This window comes from Anopheles darlingi, chromosome 2, assembly GCF_943734745.1.
Source record: "Anopheles darlingi chromosome 2, idAnoDarlMG_H_01, whole genome shotgun sequence".
Lineage (NCBI taxonomy): Eukaryota > Metazoa > Arthropoda > Insecta > Diptera > Culicidae > Anopheles > Anopheles darlingi.
Window position 1 is genome coordinate 90311352 of NC_064874.1, and position 23050 is coordinate 90334401.

At 51.5% G+C, this 23050-nt stretch overlaps 1 protein-coding gene across 1 annotated transcript in view; it reads left to right on the forward strand.

Annotated features, from left to right (window-relative positions):
• The first annotated feature begins 3716 nt into the window (after positions 1-3716).
• Positions 3717-23050, forward strand: part of LOC125952068 (uncharacterized) — a 20563-nt gene continuing 1229 nt past the window's right edge. The window contains exons 1-5 of the mRNA XM_049681322.1: positions 3717-3887; positions 4003-4288; positions 19177-21008; positions 21078-21213; positions 21279-22955. Of these exons, the coding sequence (XP_049537279.1) occupies positions 4242-4288; positions 19177-21008; positions 21078-21213; positions 21279-22955 (3692 nt within the window). The 5' untranslated portion in view covers positions 3717-3887; positions 4003-4241. The remainder of the gene's footprint in view (positions 3888-4002; positions 4289-19176; positions 21009-21077; positions 21214-21278; positions 22956-23050) is intronic.

Here is a 23050-nt window from a genome sequence, read left to right on the forward strand (position 1 = left end):
CGGCGCTCTTTCTTTCTCCGTGCTGCGGACGATAAAGGCCACCGACAACGGCATCGGTCAAACGCTGGCAGCACTGCCATCAACGGAGCCATCATCGGTTTGCCGAGGCCTGCTTGGAGGGAAATGGTTGTAAAAACAAAAAACCACTCTCTTAACCACCATCGCCATCGTCATCGTCATTGCAAGCAATTACTTGTGGTGTGGTTGTTGTTAATCTGCCGCTCTTTGCATTAAACAACCCACCACAACCGCGCGCCATCCGCCATGCTGCTTGGAGAGCAGCTACTGCGGCACCGTGGCGGGCTCGTGGCTCTAGCATGGCTTTTGCGGTGTTTAAGGGCTCCTCGTGGGGGCTCAAGCTGTTGATGATGCCTAACACACCAGTGACACATAAACAAATCGCGACAACCGAAGGGGGAGGGTTTGGAGGGCGACCAACTCCACTTTAATGCTTGGTTATGCGCTCGATCGAGCACGCGAGGCACACACAAACAGGCAGACGAGTGGTTTTTGCCGTTCCCAGCGCGAGCGCGCGCGAACATGATCATCTCGTGACGAAATGCGCTGAAGAAGGAGGAAACCCCAAGTGTCGCTAATGGTTGCGCTCGCGTATGCTTTTATGCTTCGCGCATCTCTATGCTCCGTTCTCGTCTTTGCGAATGGTGCGAAAATGGTGAAACACGCGGCGTTCCGTTTCGATTTCGGTTTCGGAGAGGGCACAGTATAGAGTCGGCATTCTTTGGGTCACCAAATGGAACGCAGAGTAAGTTGAGAAAGGGAAGGACCACTGATGTTACTTCTGGTTAAAATTACAAGAAAATCCATGTTTTATGATTTCTTCATTATATATTTTTGGATGTTTGCATTAAATCGAAGATTTTATACACTTTTTTCTTACAGAGCATCTAATTTCTATCGGTGGCTACAATATTTTATTACTGCTTTTTAGAACCAGAATATCTATAGCGATGCTGAATTTGATTGACCGTTCACCTTGTTGATCGGTCTTCTCCGTATTTTATGCTCTTTCCTTTTAATGTACGACTCTATTACCTCAATGGATGATTGTTCCGTTCAGCAGTAATGGTTTTTTTTTCTGAGGGTTGTTGCACTTGCACGAGACCTTTCCCACGAAATTTCATAACCTTGCGGTCAGAGATGATGGTATTCGGTGTGAGACATGACCAATGTATAGACGCGATTTGGGACATTTAGGCAGCTGTTAGTGATCTGAAATTAAAGTCGAAATCCCTTTTTTTCCATCTAGAGAATCTTTGCAGTCTAGGCCATCGATTGCTATTCCCATGTATTGCTAAGCCATCCGGTATCAAAATCATATGTTATCCTTCTGAGAATCCTCTACTTGCACGTGGCTAAGAGGATGTCCAGGTGTCAGATGTAGGTACTATGAAAATCCTATGTATTTTTAGGTGTATCCTGCTTGTTCATTTTGTCGAGTTCTGGCGCAAATCTGTTGTGTTCTGTGTTCATTATTGTTTTTGACTCTTGACTCTTGAAATTAATTGTTGGTTTAAAATATGAGATTTGAGGTAATTGTTTAACAAAAAAAAACTGTAGGTACAACAGTTTTATGCACAGGATAGGAAAATAGGTAAAGCACAGGCTACGTTTTAGCATATAGGGGGTAAACTGTAGCGCGTGGTCAAGGCTTCAGGGTACGAGGACCGTCCAACAGGTGGTTAACAGCTTTGGGTACGGAATAGTCGTATTGAAACCTCGCCATACATGTGTGCGTTGCCATGGAAGTTTCACAAATGAAATGGATGTTGCTTCGATTTCTAACAGACTTTTATATTCGATTCTCAAAGACCAAAGTATAAAAAAGCAGATAAAGCGAGGTAAGACACTAGCGGAACTGGTCGATGGCGGCGCGACGCTTGGCGACAATTGATGGACAACGATTACGCCATGGTTGGGTGGGAAATTAGAAATCATTGCAAATCAGAGAGAGAGAGAGAAATGATAAACAACGCTCATCCGCCATCGACCACCATCATGGGTCGATTGTGAATTGATGATTCCACGCCAACTCGCCACGAGCGCGATTCACGATTCATTAGCGCGAGCGGCATTTTGTTAAAAACATTTCCCCGCAAAAAAAACAGCCAAAAACCAAGCGCAAAACGAGCGTAACCGATCGAATCACGTGACCGAATGGTTTTTGGGGACCAGCGTGAGGTCACCAGAGTGATGAAATGATGATTGCACTTCCGGGACTGATGCAAGAACGATCATTTCCAATCCTTCGAAAGGTCCGTTATCATCCAAATGGCGCCATTTGAATGTCGCAGCGCCAATGGCGCTAACGAGCTATCGCTCTGGCAGACTAACCCAACCGACCGAAGCTACGAGAACGAGCGACCTTGTGCTGTTTCATTATCCTCCCTCCTAGGGGGGAGTACCGGTGGACACCAAGAAAAGCAAAACACACCACGCCAACGAGGTCAAGTTTGACCACTACCGACCGCCGACCGACGGTGGCAGAAATTCAAATTGAAAATTCAATCCGCGCAAAAACGACGCTCCATGGGCCTCCGCGGATGGTATGTTGTCGTCACCATCGCAACCGTCGTCGCCGTCGTCGTCCGAGGATGGCCAGCACCACTTATCGGACGTCGTTTCGGATTCGCCGTTAAGATGGTTGCGTAAAGTTGTTGTTTCAGTTTTTGCTTTCTTTAATTTCTGGCGACCCTTCACAGCAAACATCCTCGAGATTCTCTGGCGACTGGTTTTCTGGTTCCGGCCGGCTTCGTCTGGCCGGCTGTAGCCTTCTGCATTCCTGCCCCAGCGAAGACGAAACCGAACGAAACCTGCTATTCAAATGTGATGATCATATCATAGCCGCGTATGAACGCGCTTGTTGTAAGCAACACGCATGCGACCATTCCTACTAGTGTTACCCATTGGTTTGCCGAGAGCTAAGAGAAGACGCAAACACACACAATCATTTCACAATATCGCACAATTGACAGAAAACCGGTCGCCGGATTGGAGAGTTCTGGCCCTTCTAGGCCAGATCGCGCCGTTAGCAACGGCATTTAAGGTCGCCAAAATTCGGGAGCTCAGAATGGATCCCTCAAAGTGTGGAAAAATCCCGGAACGTGACACTCCATTAAACATCGCCTCCCTCCCCGGACACAGTCGCATCGATTGCAGTCGGTTGCATATCTTATCTGCAACACCCGCCAGACCCAATATATGAATCCAAAATTCGAAATGGTCTCGTGGACGTGGTTTGCAATATATTGCGACTACTAATGGCCGACTTAGTTAAAGTTAAGTGGACTTAACGCTACACTTTTTGTCCAATATGTTTGCACCCCCCGATGCTGCTCTATGGTTTTATCAGCTCGAAAAGGGGAGAAAGACAGACCGTGAACGTGAATCGTTAATAACTCGTGAAAAACACACACACACGGTTTTTTTTGCCAGAAAACCCCCCCCGAAAAGGCAACGCGAGATGTCACCGAAACGGGGGATTGCAAATGCGCCGCCACCAGCACCACCACCACTCGATCGTTCGCTTTCTCCACTCGTGCGCGAACGGATCACGATCACGATCACCAAACAGAGAGAGAGAGAGAGAGACACGAACTTACGGAGAGAGAGAGAGTGTGTGTGTGTTCGGCGCCTTCGGTCGCTCTTTTGGTTTCATTAAAGCACGAGCAATTTAAAAGCTCAATCTTCGAGGAACCGTTGGGCGGTCAGCACGTGCGAAACGCGAGTCCGCACACCAACCGTTGAGCGACGAGGTGTTGAGGCGAACGGCAGACAGGGCGCCGTAGAGTGGCGCAAAGTGAAGAGTAGCATCTTAAAGGCCATCACACTGTGCACTGGAGACTCGACTCGGAGGAGTGGAATATTGGGTTGGTAATTCCAGCGTGAATTTCGAGCGCCAATAGTGAGTCAATCGCGCAAAAGTGTCTTACGCTGTGTGCTAGTGTGTGCTTGACAGTACTTCGGTATTTTTCTTCTACTCAGGAGGAGAATAGAGTGAAGTGTGTGTATTGTGTGTGTGTGTGAATTGGTGTGAAACCGAAATATAAAAAAAACCCGCAAAACAGAACATAGCCCACAGCCTCCAGCGCACACCGCACCAGAATTGAATTGGTTGCTGAGGTGTGTCGTGTCAGTCGCGCGCTGCCTTATGTGCTGTTTGGTGTCCACCGTGTGTCCTTAAAAAGCACACCCCAACGACAGTTGCCGCAACAACACTAACAATGATCTGCATTAGCAACAACAAGCGCAACAACAGGCCATCGGCGAGGTGAGTGCAATCCCCATCGTGTGTTTCATCGTGGTGCAAATGCACGAGCTCTGCATGTCTGCGCTGCTCCGTGACATCATTTGTACGATCGTAATCGTCGTTTCTGCATAAGCAATCCGTTCTACACGCCTCCCATTCTTAGACGGGGCGGTGCGCGCGCGCGATCGCAATCTTGCTTTCCGGTGTCCGCACAGCAACGTCGCAATCGGTAGTACATTGTTTTTCCACTCCCGAATTTTCCTCTTCGAAGCCACTGCCACGCACTAAACCTTCCATAGTGAGAAAATCCTCCGCTCGTTAACGAGCAAAAGATAAAATTCAAATTTTGGCCTCTGGTCTGGTGGCGCGCACGCGCGATATGAATCCACAAAAGGCTATGCGCTGCGCGAATCATTGTTCTCTTCCGTTTCGGGGGCAGCGACAACAGCGCCGACGATCGACAGCTTACGAGACGAAAGGGAAAACATATTTTCACGTCTTGACGACGCACCATATCTCATCTCGCGTTTGCGTGTCTCGTCTAGAGTCTCTACTCGTGGAACGTTTCTTCGCACCGTACACCCACGGACGGTTCCGATAGTTGCGGTCTTTGGGGTGATCGTGTTCATCGCATACAGTTGCGTAAGCCACCATTTCATTGAAGTTTCAACTTTTTCCGCTCGGAAGTTTCTCCCGCATCGTGATGGATCACGGCCGGATGATCCAAAGATGATCCCGGAGTCCATCCATCCGGACGGGTCTCTCGATCGCAGCACACACACACACGTTGATCGCAGCTTTTTTACGCAATTTACATTCAATAGCGCGTGCTTTACTTGATCTTATGCTTGTCTTCGTCGTGTTTACGTAAAACTGGGTGTAGTGATCATCAAGAATTCCCATTCTATTCGAATAAGGTTTTTTCGGAAGATGAACCGAAGCGTACTAATTGTCCATTATCAAACCGATCACACTTCACGCTTGTAAACGTCGGAACGCCGTCCACACCGTTCACTCACACTCCTGTGGAGGCGCACGCGCCATCGATCGCACCGACGATCGATCGATAGGATCGTATTTCAAAACGCAACGTTTTTTTCCTTTTCCATTTTATTTCCCGGCAACATTCTGAGCCGCTTGGTTTGGTTGGTTGTGTGCAAAAAACAAAACACAAAGAATCCAATTCACTTCGCGATTTGCTATTTTGTTGTAAAAAGGCAGCGTGGAGCAGGCCTCTCCTCAGGCTCCGTGGAATCGTGGAAGTATTTCCCAAAAATACTCCTTCGACCCGGCAACAAGCCGGTGCCGCTGGTGCCGCCTGATAAACCTGTTCCTGCAACCTGTCCCTTCTTGTCCTCGCGGCTCGCGACAACTTTCTGGAGCAACAGCGCACACACCGGTCCGGCTGCTGCTCGCTTCCTGGTCACTTCCACGTCCATCCATCGTTGTAGCAGGATCGTCCTAACGGCCCCGGTCGCCGGACCTCAAAAGCCTGTTATCCAATTTCCTGTCACCCCCAAAAAAACGGGACAGCCCGCCCCCCTTGGGGCCAGACACCTGTCTTGGATGGTTTGGGGTACGACGACGACGACGGGTGACCCGAAAGACCTGTCCGCGGGTCCGACCGTGCCGGTCCGATTATGTTTCCTGCCTTGCTGTGGCTCGGGAGTAATAAATCTTCGCATCTTGAAAAACCTGATGACGATCACGATGAGGCTGATGATGACGGTGATTGTTGCATACCCGCCCCAAGAGAATGAACCTCCGAAAATCGCAACTATCCCGGGCCGACGTAACCGAGCCCAGGTCCAGGTTACTCCTGTTGGTGAGTGAAATGGTGACCAAGGAATGGCGGATCGGTTCGTCGTATCCCCGTACCTCCCCCCGAAAAAGCGTCGGTACTTTTGCTTCATTAATAAAACATAAGTTTTCGGTGGGGGAGAAGGGAAGGAAGGTTTGCTGGAGAGGTTGTGATAGAGAGCCGCACCTCGGCCGTGATGTCGCGGTCGAGGACCATGTGATTACGGCATGTGGCCAAAAAACAAAAAAAAACAAAGTTGCGCTCCACAACCACCCCGAAAGCCATTTATTATGCATTCGGACGTTACTGGCGTGGTGCGGTGGCCGGTTGTGCTGCAAGCATAACACCATGGCTCGCCATGGCCGGCACATAACTTGCCCAACCGGCGTGAAGAGTTACTCCACACGCAAAAAAAAAACCGAGGATCCACCGCCAAAGTACCGAGGATCGTAATGAATGTAATGGAAGACCGAGCTCTCAAAGACCTCCTCCTCCTCCTCCTCCTCTTGCTAGGCGCCTGATAAGGATCATCGCCAGGCCAGAGCGTGGAGGTGCTTCAGCTGCAGGCATCATCATTAGATTGACCGTGACGCGTACGATCACGTACCTCGCTGCTAGCTGGCTCGTAGTTGCAACAAACTTGAAAATTTAGGCCAAACCAAAACCCGTTTGCGTCCCCGTCCTCGCCCGAAGGACAAACGAGTACGCTGCGCTCTCGGTACGCTCGTGACGAATGATTATTGGTGCCTAATGCTGTCACCATCATCCCCGCCCGCCCACGGTTCCGTGGCTCACGGAAGCGGGGTGCGCCGTCATGAAGAGGCACTGGCACTCCTTGTTCGCTGCCAAAGGCGCGTGGTCGTAGTAGGCTCACCGGTTCAAGAAACCGAACCGTATTCAGAGATTTAATTTTCGTTTTTTACCCCTTCTTTGCTCAACAAACAAAGTTGGCCATGCATCGATGAGCACGGGGATATAAATAGGAGTGCCGATGCTGTTTTTATGACATCTCGCAGCATAAATCTGGATACAAAAGCCGGGAGCGGGGGCGGAGGCATCCTTTTTAAAAATTCACCGCTATAACCGCTTTCATCGTTGCGGAAGTCGAAAAAACATATAATGTTTCACTTTGCTCGGATAACACCTTGCGATTGCGATGAATTTTCATGAGCCGGTCGGTCATCACCGGTCGGTCGACACCAGGAAGAACATTAGATTTACGGGACGGTTCGGTGGGTTCGTCGCTTGCCAATTCAAGTCTTTCGTGTTGCGCCGTGCCGCGTCTTTGACCAGCTCGGGGTCGTATTATTCGTTTTCTTTGTTGTACTAGCGCTAACAGAAAACAAAGTCGCAGCGAGAAAATGGACGACAAACGAGAGGGAAAGTTCAAAATGGTTTCCGCAAACCGATGAAGCTGAATTTTAATAAAATAAAATAAAAATATTCGTTCAAAATTCCAAGAAATGAAAAATCTTCCTAGAAGCCTCTCGTAGTAGGCGGGAAAATCCTGCTGATCCGGTTGGTACCCTTTACCCGGCTACTTCGATTCGCCAAACGTCAACTCGCGTGGTGATTATCGCCTCGCCTGCTATGATTAAGCACTATTAGCGTCTCTGCGGTGATCGCTCATCAAGCCGCCCGTCAGGATGTCCGTCCGTTAATCTGTCTGTGTGTGTGTGTGTGTGGGATGCTGCTGGTGGTAAGCGGAAGAATCTGTGCCAAACGCATGACGCTCGCCGGATTCGTTTCGCCAGCTGTTGGCGTACGCTGATCGGCCGCGGAACCGGCGTGCGGCAAACGGAGGGCTTTACTCAATTAACATCATTAACCTTTCGCGTTTAGATCAATGCCACGTGTTCGGGAATGCTGCTGATTAGCACAGTCGGTAGTCGTTTACTGTTTACCGCTCCCGGATTCTGTGGCGTGTTTCTCTCTCTCGCGTGAATCCGCCGCTAGACTGCGCCCACGATCGACTGCATCATGATTTCGCGCGCCCATGTGCGTGTGCGGGTGTGTGCGTAGCTACGGTTGAATGTTCGCATAAAGTATTTCCTCCTCATCCTCCTCCTCCTTCTCCTCTTCACCAGATCGTGTTTCTGTTTTCGTTCGCTTAAAGTGATCGTTGTTGTTTGTGCGAAGAGCGAGCGAACGAACGTCGCGGTTTATCGAAGATCCGGGATCATAACCGCGAACGCAGGGAGGGGTTTGGGGGGGGGTGGGGACGTAGGTACCAGCCAGCATGCCGTCTGTCACGGTAGCCGCTAGCAACAAGAGGAGGAACGCTTGCGAACGAAGCGAAGGAATTAAGCAGCCCCCCCGGGAGGGGGGCCCAAAATTGGGGACAAAATTATTGCCACAACCATGAGCACATAATGCATAATGTTCCGGGCAGACATTACCATACCATACCATGGTACACGCAAACCGGATCAACGGATCTCGTTTCGAAGAGTCGCGACTGGAACCGGGTTCCAAGGTGCACTCCAAGCCCGCATCGTTCACTCACTTCCGAAGGGAAGCTTCCCTCGGTTCACTCAACAAACCACCACCACCACCACCGACAGCAGCAACAGCAGCATCTTTTGCGGTTTTGTAACACACATGCACGTGCAGAAACCAGCCAGCCCGCCAGCTAACCCGCTTCCTGCTCTGTTCTCCACCACCATCTGGTTGTCTATTTTCGTCGAGCGGTTTTGTACCTGGTCTGCTGGCGTACTGACATCATCGCCATCATTGACATGTGGCCAGCGAGACGCCAGAGGCGCGACACGCATCTCGCGACGAGCTCGATCGATCGATTGATTTGTCGCCATATTTCACTTTCTACCGCTTCTACGATAGGGATCGAAGCTTCGCGGTGGCGCGGGGAGATCAACCTTCGGAGTTTGGAGTGACAGATGCCCGAAGCAACCTTCGCACACACACACACACGTGCGCAGTGTTGAGCGACGTGTGATCGTCGCGCTGGCGTCGTCGTCTTAGCTTTCGAGATGCATTTCCTCATTCCAGCGCTCATTAACATACAAATGGGTACGGCGCCCAGCTTCGCCATGTACCTGATCTTCATCATCATCAGCATGTCATCGTGCATACCGTGGTCCGCTACGGGAACCCCGGTGATTGATCACCGTCGCTTGACCTCGAGGATCGTCTTCGTTCGAGTTTGTGTGTTTTTTTTCGGTGGAATATATTAAGCCGATTGGCGGAGGGAAGTCAAAAAAAAAAAAAACTCCGGCTCCAGGTTATTGATCGGAGGAGCATCTGCTTTTGCCAATCTCGCCCAAGCTGTCGTATCCATTGCATCCGTTGAAGCTCAAGGCAAACCGGTCTAGAGATGCGCTCAAAATGTCCCCGGGTCATTGCGGGTGTTATTAGTACGACCGGCCCCTCAGCGGAGGAGGGTGAAGAGGAGGAAAACAGGTACTGGTTTCGGTTGTCCGGTTCCGTCGCTCGTCCTACTAACGAGTTTCTTCAAAATTCTGCAAACACCTTTCGCGCTTGATCGCGGACCATTTATCTCATCGACAAGCAGGTTCGTCGCTTAATGTTCATGTCTTTTGATCCAAAATTCAGGAGGCTCGTCGCGAAAGCCGCATTTTTGTGGTTTCTTTTGAATGTTTGAGGATGTTTGTTGATAATACTAAATTTGATGCTGGAAGCTGTTAATGGTTGGTCCCCAAACTCGTTGGAATAATACAAAAAGGGCTGATAAATCCTTTTATATTTAACTCATCTTAAGAGCACACTAAGTATTGGCATAATTGGAGAGCATTTTGTTCCATAAATAATCACTAATCGGTGGCACACATAATGGTGTCCATATCATCGAAGCAAAAGCAATCGTCGAAGCAATCTACACGCAAACTGCCAGCAACCGGTAGCGTCCAGTAAAGGCATCAAATTGTGCGTCCCAACCAGTCATCACACGACCGTTACGAGATACGGCCATTACATCGGCTACGAAAGTAAAACGCGTCTCCAAACGATTCGTGACGGAGAAAACACAAAGTAAATAGTAGCGGCTCTCTGGGGAAAAAACAAAAAAAAAAGCATCCACCCCAACGGAAACCATCGAAGGCAGCGGCGGCGGAGATTACAAAATGCAACCGTTTTTGTGCGTTTTATGCTGCCGTGGGTTTTTGCTTCTAATAAAGGGAAGTTGGTGACGTGACGTGAGCTGAACGGCGTTGCATATGAACGCCGCATGGACAATGGACGATCGCCGCGGTGGCTGCGTGCCGCAGAGAAGCCTTTGGCTCCTCAGAAACTCATCTTCCGATCACCCTCGACTCGATCTCTCGGCACGGCCCGTTGCGAGATGAAGTAAGAAGCGATCGAAAGTGAACGTCCGGTTGAGCGTGCGCGAAAGCCTGTGCGTGTGCGTATTACGGGGCTTCCATCACCATTGGCTGGCTGGCTGGTGTGCGGTCGAGGCTTTCATTTCACTTCTTTCTGTGCAGTGCGTGTGTGCTCCCTCCCCCCGGAGTTGTACACTTCTTTGCATTCGAATTGTGCCATCTCGCGGTACACGTGCGATGCGTGAAGATGCCCGAAACGATGATTCCGAGCATTTTTATAACACGACCAAAGACACGGACACTGTCCGTGGTGTGCTACCGCCGTGTGCCAATTCATTCAATAATTGCTCCTGATTTCCATTCACCCAGAGGCACTTCAAGGGTGCCCGTGTGCCCGTGTGTCCGTGTGTGTGTGTATTAGAAGGCCTCCAAGGCAAAATGGATTCCCTTTCCCTAAATTGACCGCATTATCCTTTCAAATAATACGTCGTTGCGGGCGTACATTCCTTACATAAGCGAACATCTCGCTCTTTCTCTCTCTTTCTCTCGTTCGCTCCTTTGTCCACCATTTTCGGCACATGTAGACAAAGTATAAACAAATTGCTCTCTCCTGTGGCATGAAAATGGTTGTGAATTAAAGGTAAATAATGTTTGAACACTTTCCAACTCCCGCTAAAACACTGACGTGACGACGCGAGAGAGAGAGAGAGAGAGAGAGAGAGAGGGTAAGAGAAACAGAAGAAAGGACAATAACAACACCCACTCTGCAGCGGGCACCGGGAACCAGCGATCATTACACAGCCGGGAATGGCTGCAGCCCGGCGATGGCAACCAGTATTGGCCGCCCGCGGTGGGAAGGGGTCGTATTGAAAACGAAAGTTTCTCAGTCGGTCGTGCTGCAGTCAGCCACAGACACACGGACACGGACGGCTCCACTTCTGATCGTTTCCTGCGGGCGATCGTTTCGTACGAAGTGCAGCAGCAGCAGCAGCAGCAACGACCAGAGACGAAGTCGTGCCTGGAGTGTACTTTCTGGTTTCTCTGACCGTGAGCGGCGAGCGGTAAGGGAAGAGGACGTTTTCCACATTCCACACTCACGGGACACAGACTCCTTGAGACTTTCTCCACCGACGCAAAGATATCGGTTCCGTATCTTCCCAAAACTCCTCCTCAAACTACAATGAGGAACCGCGTGGCAGACCGTGGCGAGTGTTTCGTTGCGCCCGTAAACCAAAATTCCAGCCGCAAAACCAGACACAGACGGTGCGTGTTGGGACCGCGCGAAGGCCAAGCGCATGGCGAAATGCGCACGCAAATCTGCAAATCTTCACGATTAACCCGGGCTAACCGAGGGTCGATGGTCGAGGCATCTTCAGTTCCTCGCAGCACAACCACTGATTATGAATTGATGGTGGTAGTGGTGATGGTGTGTGTGTGTGTGTGTTGTTGGGATTTCACCATCTGGTGGTTTGCTCCCAAGCCTAAGCCTAACCCTGACATTATGCGCACCGAATGCTCCTCAAACCGCTGGCGCAGCATCACAAGAGTATGCTGCTGCGGGCGCCAAGTGAGTTTTGTTGTGAAACCCCAACCCCACCGCCCGTCGAGTTTTGCCGCGATAGCGAAAGCGAAGAGAACGAGCAATTGTTTGGGAGGAGGGAATGCGAGGATGAGGGGGGGTTGCCAATTGAAAAAGAAACAAAAATTAAATTAATATTCGAGCTCCGATGATGATGCTGCTGCTGGCAGCCATGATGCATTCCAGCACAACGCGATTCCGGCTCGAACCGGTTCATTGCGCTGGCCGCTGGCGCGGAATTGGCGGATTCGGAATTCACACGGACCTCACTAAAGCCCCCCCCCCCCTTCCCCCCGCGCTCGGAGATGACACTATCACGTCATCATCAGTTCGAACGCCAATTATTCTCCCTGGGAATACCTAAACCGGGCCCGTTGTTAAGGCGGAAGTCATGGCGGAGCATAAGAGTACGCGTCATGGCATGGCATGGCATGCTACGATCCACGATGCACGAACATCGCGAGACGCGCGTGAGATGAGAGATGAACGCCGCATCGGTGCACGTGCACCGTTGCGAGTTAGAACGAGATTTATTCGAAACAAAAACAACAGAAAAGCGCCATTTCCTGTTGAAAGTAAGGCAGCTATACACAATCAATCGAATCGCACCTTCGCATCTTACGCTCCCTCGACGCCAGAGAGAGAGAGAAGAGAAGAGAAGCCATTGAACCGCGTCGCGTCGCGCCTCGTTCAGGGCTTGTGCTTAGTGGCGTACTTTGTAGTCGATTCCCAAACCACCCCGGTTCGAAGGTGTTTTGTAATGGTGCGCGAATGGCACGAGGTTTTGCGAGCGCCAGCCAGCCAGCCAGCCAGCCAGCCAGCTAGCCATGATTAAACGGTGGCGAACGACGAGCGAACTAATTGCGTGGAAAGCGATCGACGAACAACGTGAGTAAGGAAGTGAGCTACGGTGTAGTAGCTTGTGCTGCTGCTGCTACTGCTACTATTTCAATTGAACAATGATAAAAAGATACTACCAAGCCCCCGTTAATGTGTTAGTTAATGCCGATCGTGGTGATGATATGGACAGGGCGCGACCGCGACATGCCAAACATGCCTCTACAAACCTTCCGCGCTATCATGTTGGGACACTGAACTCGAGCCTCTCGAGAATATTGTGTTTGGCGCTAATCGGCGGCCGTAACGACTCCCGTAAAGTGTGCCGCGTCATAATAAGTGAGCAGCAGCACCCACTAGACGCCTGTTTTTGGTGATGTAAAACAGTCGCAGCTATGCAGTAACTACATAAAAATACATAATCGAAACATGTGTTAGTTATGCTTTCGCTGCAATGGCTGCATACACCCACGTAGCAGATCACCGTGAAGACGTGCGGCGCTTATCCATTCACCGCACGACGATTCGCGCGCTACCGTGTGCACTGCCCTCGATGCACGGCCATGATCGATCGATCGTTCGAACGACCTACTGCTCCAGTAAAACTGATGTCATCAAATTGTCACGCGAAAAAAAAAGGGCGAACGAGGGGAACCGGAGACCAATTTTACTTTCCGTTGACGACAGCCGCGACGTGACGTGACGTGATGATCCGAAGCGGAATGCTCGATCGATCGTGAAGACACTCGAGAGTGTCACTCGATCACGGCTTGACATGCGCTCATCGGAGGTGCACCATCGATCGTGTTTGCGGCAATTGAAGGCACCGTTCCGGAACGGCACTCGTTTGCCAGTTCTCGTGAGTTTGGTTTGGCCCTCATCGATCGATCGAGATCGCGAGATCGCCTCAAGCACTCGACTTAGTCCGGTCACAAGCGCCGGGAATGCTGAACTGAAATCGTAAATCGAGGACAAACTCCACTCGAAGGATGATGATGAAACGGTTTCTTTATTCCACGCTATTTACCGATGCAGATGCAAATGCGATCGATCGGAGTGGCTTTTACGGCCAGGCGAACGACTTCCCCTTTCCCATGCAGCCCATCTACTATTCGCCAAGGTGCCTACCGCAGCCCAGAGAACACTCTATGGGATTAATTTCGTTTTTTCGGAACCACATTTTGGATCCTGTTTTTAATTACCACCGGGGACAGCAGGTCCATTGTACGTCGGTTCATAATGAAGACCTTCGATTTCCACCACCGAATGGAACATTCGCTTGCTCGAAGCTTAATCAAAAGCAGTTGTCGTTGTGCATTAAAAAGCGTGAGAGAGTATTTCACCTTCGTCATCATCCGTTTTTGAAAGATTTTCAACATAATCTTCTCACCAAGAGCAACCGTGGTCGAGATCGAGACCATGAGGCACCGAGACCTTCCCCTCTTCCCCCGACAAAAGGTATGCGCGATCATCGCGTTCGAGCTCCAGCGCTTTGACAATGAACTTTCGAGCACATCCTAGAACATCATGTGAACATTATGGGTGACCCTTACCACCGTTCATACAACCGATTCCCATCCTAAGCCCACGGTAGCACAGTACTACTACTTGAGGTGCTGCTCGAGCACTCAGCGCTACCACTTAAGTCAACCGCTCGGCAGCCGCCAAGTGACGAACAAACAGACGAGCCAGGTATTGAGCAAACAGCAGACATGCTGCAAGCTTTACTCAGCTGATCAACGCGAAAAAAACATGACAGTCCCCTCCCCCCAAAAACCCCGGGCCGGATGAGAACCGATTACCAGACTGGCCATTCTGAGGCGATCGCTAATGAGAAGCGCGGTTCGTCGCCGTCCTCTTTAACGAAGTCTTTTGTTTTACTTTACCATTAGTGTGATGATTTACAAGCGATTTCGATCGCGAAACTCAAACCAAACAACAATGTAACCATCGCACGAGCACGAGCTACAATATGGCCGCACAATACTATAATTAAAGTGCGTGAAGATGATGATTTAATCAAATCAAACACAAACACAAAACCGGGTCTCCACCAGCACACCGGCGCACCCGGTGGTGGTAAACGACGGCGCGGTGCAGGGACACACCAACTAAACACCGGCCATTCTTCGAAGAATGTAAATTAGCATTCCACGACAAGCGACACCGAGAGCGCGTCCCCAGAATGGCGGTCAGGGTCTGTTGCAGCCAAGCCGTGTTGGAGCAGCAGCAGCAGCGTCCCCAACGGGAGATTTACGATGGCTGTTAGTGCCATAAATTGGCAGACCCCGCGGTGTGTCCCGCGCTGGCGTGAGCCCTCTCGAGACGTGACGGGAAAATTCTCATCACGACCCCGCGTACAACCGTCGCGACAATCAGTGTCCCTTTCGGTGTCAGCAGATGGCTCTATTGATGGTTGCAGCGACGGTGCAACGACGACGGTGATGTCGACCCTCGACGACTAAGAAGGTGTTGGATAATTGTAGTCCACTAACCAGCGATCGATCAACTGCCGCCGTGTTGCGTCCCGTTTGGTGCCTTGATTTATGTTCTTATAAGTCGATCGCACGGACAGACGTACGCGGATTACTTTCACTTTCAAAACCGATCACAGGTCGATCGATGTAGCACCATGGCAGCGGCACTCGTTGTTGTGTTACTCGATCGTTCATGCCAGAAGCGAACGTTTGGAATGTCTACCAAACTGCGGTAAGCAAATGAGCGTATTAAAAGTGAGGTTATTTGGTGCTGTTCAGCAGGTTTTTTCAAAATGGAGAATTTTCGTGACCAAAAGTCAGGGAGTCCAGGATGTGAGTATGTTTGCTACTCCACATAAGCCGCGTAAGCACTCAATTAGCATGCCAATCAACAAGCATTACGGTGCGTGCTTATCGTGCGCGCAAGACGAAGAGATTGAAGAGTCCTGACCGGCCAAGTCAGAATGCGTTACGATGACGAAGTGCTTTTTGGATGAAACAAAAGTCATTCGAAGCGATCGAAAACACTTCACCCGGGGGAGACCGGAGACGATAAGATCACTTAAAGATCTGCAAAATTCCGCTCACAACCAGCGCTTACCTGTACAGACATCCGGGAACTGGCTCCGTTGCTTCGATTTTGGTTGCGCTTCGATCATCACGGGTAAAGCCCACCAACCCCGGGGGAGGCTTCCACGTCAAGTGCAGGGCAGTTATCGCGCGATAACCTCGTCTCGAGAACGTCGTCGTCGTTCTTGACGTATCCCACGATGATTAATCCTTCTTCTGCTTCTTCCTCGAAAGGGGGAGATTCCTCGAACCGCGCGATTCACTTGCGGCGTTGACGTCGCGCTCGGCGATGAGTCACTCGGCCATCATCAATTAATGTCGCGGATCATGCTGCGAGCGCGCGCCATTTAAATCTGATCCCCGCGCGAGGGTCCGCGAGCGTGCGCGTGTCAATCGCACAATGGCATCATCCACAATGGAACCTTCCCTCACCCACCGGACCGAAAAGAAAAAAAATAAAGGTTGATTTTGTGATCCGATACCCCGGGGTTTCGACAAAACGTTTCAAATTAGCGTCAATCAATCTCCCCTAAACAGTGACAAGGTTCTCGACTTCTTATTCTCGCCGATGCACCTGGCCTGAGAAGGGGTAGGCCATTCTGGATCATGGGCTAGGAAGTTATTAACTCAGATGGAAGGAACATTAACTCCCCAAAAACACCTATACAAATGATCTATGCGCGAAGGTATCCTGTCACTTCCTGCTCAAACCGGATTGCACTGGAGCAATACCAACTCCATTCCGGGCGTCCGACGTCACAATTGGTGAGGGAATTGGCGTAATCCACGATCGACCGCAATTTCCACTCTGAAGGTCAGCCATCGTCAGATTTGGCGGTCCATCAACACCACCGACAACACCGGAGGGTTCCGGCTGTGTGTCCATTACGTGATCGCTGCTCGGTGATCGTCCTTCTCTGCGGTTATTTAATCGTGCGAAGAAGATCATCGCCATGCGCCAGTTCCGGTTTGTTGATTCTGCCTCTCTACCCCCCGCTGTCGCCCGCCCCCGGGGGGAACGGGAAAGTGTGTCGGAGTGTCTTGGCCTGTCTGCTTGGCCCTTGCGGACTGCCACTTACGCGACCCCCGGGATGACACGCAAAAGCGTCCCGCGGTTTGTTCCTCCTTTCGCTCTTCGCTAATAGAGACGTTTGAAAGCGGAGGCGATAGAAAGAAGACCGGGGGCCTGGACACGCACGATTGATCGCGAACCGAGGGTGTGATAATTGCCGGTTCACCCAATCGGCCGGCCGTACTGATGCTTACGTGCTTCCGGAACGAAAGTGAAACCAAAACATAACCTAATTTCGGACTACTCCTTTCCACCGGAGTGTCGACCACACGTAAGCCACGGCCCAGGCTGACTCAGGCTAGCGGGGCCACTGGAAGAGAGGGAATATTTATAAGAAAGCCCAAATCATCACGTCGTTCGCCTCGCGATCGTTGCTTCTCTCTATGGGTTTCGATGGATGGAATTCGCAAAGACCATTTACGTAATGCGGCCATTTCTTTTGCCCTTTCCCCACGACTTTCCGGTGACGACGTGATGGTAGCTACCGTCGATGGTCGCGTCCGGACATAGCAGCAGCAGCAGCAGCAGCAGCAACAGTTATGGAAGCATCCGACGAATACGAATCGTGTCTTTGTGTTACATCCGCACACCGCACCACCAGTGAGGTGGTAATCCGTTGCGCGAATTGGTAATCAAAGCTCGCTGCTCTTCGTTTTCAATTAATGATGACGACGACGACGACGACGAAAAAGGTCGTCTCCAATCATCCGCGCGGGCGCTAGTTTCATCATCGGAGAGAAAAAAAGATGTCTTGTGTACATCTACATGAAGGAAATACTCATCGTTCCATGATGACGATGATCGTAACCAGTGATCCTACTGCAGTTACAGGTCCTTGTGCGCGACCTTTCTTGTTGTCCAACACGAAACTGCATTAACTTGCATCTCGTCTGGCCTGTAATTGATTGCGACGCTGAGAAAGTTTGTCCTACTCTCAGCGGAAGGAGGAAATGCATTAGTACGACGTCTCCATCGAGATATTCAATTTGCAGTTCCAAAGAAATGAAGACTTAGCATGTGTCCACCATTTTTGGTGTACAAGCTTGGTTTTGGCGTCTGCAATGTGAATCGTCACCGCTTACAGATCACTTCGCTAGTGCAAAAGATCATCGGCGAAGGAATAACGGATTACTACGGAAAGGTGAAAAGGATGTTTCCAAATAAATCTTTCCCGTTTTGCTGTTGCCAAACCAAACTTTCGGTGAAATTAATGGTTTACAGTCCCCACGGATGTCCATAAGGAATCTGCAGAAGATAAATTGCTCGCCCACTTGCTTGCACGAAATTTGATAGAAACTTTTGGCCATACCATGCAAAACATGCTGTTTTTACTTCCTTTTCCACCGGTTCCATCATTTACTGTCCACCTAAACCACACCCCAATAAAGCAGCGAGAGTTTTATGGTTCTACCCCGCACATCCCGCAGACAGACGGCGCTTCGATTCGCATGCCGGATGCCTATAAATATGTCCGGATGCCCGCGCGGGGTTGCAGAACGTATTTCTGGTCTGGTTTGTAGTTTATTGTCCTTCGTGGTCTCGAGGAACGGGTTCGAGCTGCTGAAGTGAAACTGCATTCCAATTCCTCATCGAAAACAACATATCTTTTTTCTGATCTGAAAACACCAAAAAGTCGGGCGACCACGAAACCTTCCAGATGGTTCTCCAGATGGCGCTTTCGATCGCCAAAAATAGCGACCACAGCAGACCGCTTGCGAGGGCGAGGTGGACAAGTTCTACACCACGGCAGATGCTGCTGCTGCTGTCGCCAACGCCCCAAAACCGGATTCACAAACGGCACTCATAAGCAGCATTCCATGTTGCTCCGAGGCCGGCCGGCGGCTCCTCCGGTGGGTAGAACGAATACTCGCGCTTCGCGGCGTGATTGCGCGCGTCAGCACGCGTCGCACGAACATCACACAAACATAAATCCCCCCGTCCCACCGTGGCCACACATGGGCATCCCCCACCCGAAAACCGTGTCTCCCGTTGTCACAACGCTCATCATCATCGCCGTCATCCTTACTCGATCAATTAGATATTCAAATGAAGGCCGCATATCGAACCGCGTTCGCCAGAGTTTCGAGTTTCTCGACGCCAGCGGGTTGCCCACGTGCTTGCGAAACTCTCGCGAACCGGATTCCGGCCATATTCCGAAACGACATTGACCTTCGTCAGCCAAACAAACTCCGAAAAGATGCCACAAGATCGGATCGTACTCTGCTTCTTCTTCTAATGTTGCGTCTATTACTTCCTATTTTCTCTCCCCTCGTAGATCAAGCCCGTCATGGCGGTTACTGGTAGGAAGTGGGAGCCTGCTGGTGGTACTAGCGCTCGTACAGCTATCCCTTGGAGCTGACCTGAAAGAACGTGCCCGATCGGCACTACTGCTCGAGAAACCGAGCGGTCCGGCGAGTTGTGTCGTGGAGAAACCGCAACCATGTCCACCGAGCAAGTTCCGATCGGCATCGGGCGAATGCAACAACTTTAACCATCGTCACTGGGGTGCCCGTGGTGATCCGTTCATTCGCCTGCTGCAACCGGATTACGCCGATGGGCGTGTCAAACCCCGGACGTCACTCGGATCGCACGCACTGCCCGCACCGGACACCGTGATCGCACAGTTACAGCGATCGATCGAGGAGAAACATTCGCATCCCCACGTCACCGCCATGCTGCCGGCCTGGGGACAACTGTTGGCGTACGATTTGGTGCAGATTCTGTCACCGAACTCACGGTACCGTTGCTGTCACAATGCATCGCACGAGCTGGATCCGGTAAAGGATGAGGTGGCCCAATGTTACGTGCGCCTCGGTGAAGGTTGCCGCGAGTACAAACGATCCATTCCATCGCACGAACCGACCAACTGTGAGTTCCACTATCGCGAACAGATGAATGCGGCGTCCGGGTTTCTCGATGGTTCCGGTCTGTACGGTACGACGGAGAAGGAAATCCACGCGCTGCGTACGTTCCTCGGTGGTAAGGTCGATACGGCCGCTTGCTTGAGATGCCAGGAACCGGGAGCGATCGGTGCCCTTCATACGGTGCTACTCAAGGAGCACAACCGAGTGGCGGAACAGCTGGCACGCCTTAATCCCGAGTGGAGCGATACGACGCTGTTCTACGAGACGCGCCGTGTCGTGATGGCGCAGATACAGCACATCACCTACAACGAGTTCCTACCGATCGTACTCGGTAGCCAGATTACGGAGAATGCCGATCTACGGCTGGAATCCGGTCGCCATTACAGTGGCTACTCGAGCGCGAATCGGGCCGGTATGTTCGCCGAGGTAGCGGTCGGTGCGTTGCCCGCCTTCCTTACGATGCTACCACCGGACATGTACAACGAGAGTATGTCGGCGGACATTCTGCTCGCTACGCCGGCCATGCAGCAAACCTTCATCCCGGAGCATATGAGCTTCAACAACGAGTGGACACCGATTTCGTTGGCTATCCAGCGTGGTCGCGATCATGGTGTGCCGGCGTACCACAAAGCGATCAATCTGTGCGAGACACGCTTTGGTGCGAAACCGTTCGGTGCTAAGCTGAGCTTCGACGATATGGAGTACTTTGGGTTGAGCCGCGCCAAGCGCACCGTCATGGAGAGCATGTACCAGGAACCGGAAGATATCGATCTGTTGATCGGTGGACTGATGGAAACGCCTGCCCTCGGTACGGTGTTCGGTCCGACGCTAACCTGCCTGCTGGCGATCCAGTTTGCGAATATGCGCAGCAGTGATCGGTTCTGGTATGAGAACGATCTGCCACCGTCCTCGCTGTCACTGGATCAACTGCAGGCCATCCGACGTGTGACGCTGGCCGGGTTGCTCTGTGAAACGCGGGACGTTCAGCGGGCCCAACCACGCGCTTTCATCCGCGAGGATCCTTATCTTAACGCACGGCTTAATTGTGAGCAGTTGGCGGGATTGGATTTGACGGCCTGGCAATCGGAACAGCCCGATCTCGTTGAGGAGTACATGCAGGATGAACAACCGACACCGCCCGAGTTCGAGGAGCTTAATATGGATGTGATCGCGCAGGCCCTTAACAAGGCCAAGTCGAAGTTGAACGAACGCAAACAGCAGGAGTACCAGGCGTGGGTTAAACGTAAGTACGAAGACGAGATCGTCGTGATCATGTGATTAATCCGGAACATTTTCCTCTATTTTCCAACAGAGGGAGGAGTCGATGCGAAGAGTCCGGATGGTACGGCCGCTTCCTTCAGCAAGGCGAACCGGAATGCACTGATCATCGCCAACACGTCGCTGTTCTACGAGCTCGCCACCAACGAGATCGTCAGTTCGTTGCATAGGTAAGTCTAAAAAGGCTCAGTGATCCTCCTCGGGTGCTGATCTGTTGCTTTACCTCCACTCGTAGCCTTCGACGACGCAAACGCCAGGTGTTTGACAACAATCTCGGTGGCTTCGCGTCCGACGATTTCAGCAATGCACTGCAGAGCGTCGATGTGAACCAGTTCATTACCGGATCGATCTCACCGATCAATCTGGAGCCACAGTGTGAAAATCTGGAAGCAGCTTGCGATACGACGACACCGTTCCGGACGCTAACGGCACACTGTAACAATCTGCGTAATCCCGAGCTCGGTCAATCGTTGACGACGTTCGCCCGGCTATTGCCGCCGGTGTACGATGACGGTATTTCTTCGCCCCGTACGATCTCGGTGACGGGTCAGGCGCTGCCGAATCCACGGTCCATCTCGGCACTCATCCATCCGGACATTTCCAATCTGCACACGCGCTACTCGCTGATGGTGATGCAGTATGCGCAGTTCCTCGATCACGATCTCACGATGACACCGATCCACAAGGGTTTCCATGAGTCGATTCCGAGCTGCCGATCGTGCGATTCACCTCGTACCGTCCATCCGGAGTGTAATCCGTTCCCGGTGCCACCGCGGGACCATTACTACCCGGAGGTGAACGTGACAAGTGGGGAGCGTTTGTGTTTCCCCTTCATGCGCTCACTGCCCGGTCAGCAGACGCTGGGACCACGCGAGCAGATCAACCAGAATACGGCATTCCTCGATGCGTCGCAGATTTATGGCGAGAATGGATGCGTCGCGAAGGTGTTGCGCGGGTTCTCCGGGCGGCTCAATTCGACCATTCATCCGATTCAGGGTAAGGAGCTGCTGCCACAATCGCCGGTACATCCGGAGTGTAAATCACCGTCCGGATACTGCTTCATTGCCGGTGATGGACGTGCCTCGGAGCAACCGGGCCTAACGGCCATCCATACCGTGTTTATGCGCGAACATAACCGTATCGTCGAAGGACTGCGCGGTGTCAATCCGCACTGGAGTGGTGATCAGCTGTACGAGCAGGCGCGTCGGATCGTGATCGCGCAAAACCAGCATATCACCTACAACGAGTTCCTGCCGCGTATTCTCAGCTGGAACGCGGTCAATCTGTACGGACTGAAGCTGTTGCCTCAGGGGTACTACAAGGAGTACAATCCGACCTGCAATCCATCGATCGTGACCGAGTTCGCGGCGGCTGCGTTCCGTATCGGTCACTCGCTGTTGCGGCCACACATTCCACGGTTGAGCGTACAGCATCAACCGATCGATCCACCGTTGTTGCTGCGTGATGGATTCTTCCGTACGGACAACTTCCTTCAGCCGGGGTTGGTGGATGAGATTTCGCGTGGACTCGTCGCTACGCCGATGGAAACGCTCGATCAGTTCATTACGGGCGAGGTCACGAACCATCTGTTCGAGGATCGTCGCATTCCGTTCTCGGGCTTCGATCTCATTGCCCTGAACGTACAGCGTGCCCGTGATCATGGTATTCCTTCGTACAATAACTACCGTGCGCTGTGTAACCTTAAGCGGGCTCAAACGTGGGAAGACCTGGGTCGGGAGATCCCACCGGAAGTGATCGCTCGGCTACGGCGTCTGTATGCGCACGTCGACGATATCGATCTGTTCCCGGGTGGTATGTCGGAGCGGCCGCTTCAGGGTGGTCTCGTTGGACCGACCTTTGCCTGCATCATCGCCATCCAGTTCCGGCAGCTACGCAAATGTGATCGCTTCTGGTAGGTATCCAAGCAACGTGTTTTTTTGGTGTCTCGGTTTCCCTTCAACTAACCATCTACTGGTGCGACTTTGCGCTGCTTCCTCTCCCAAAAAT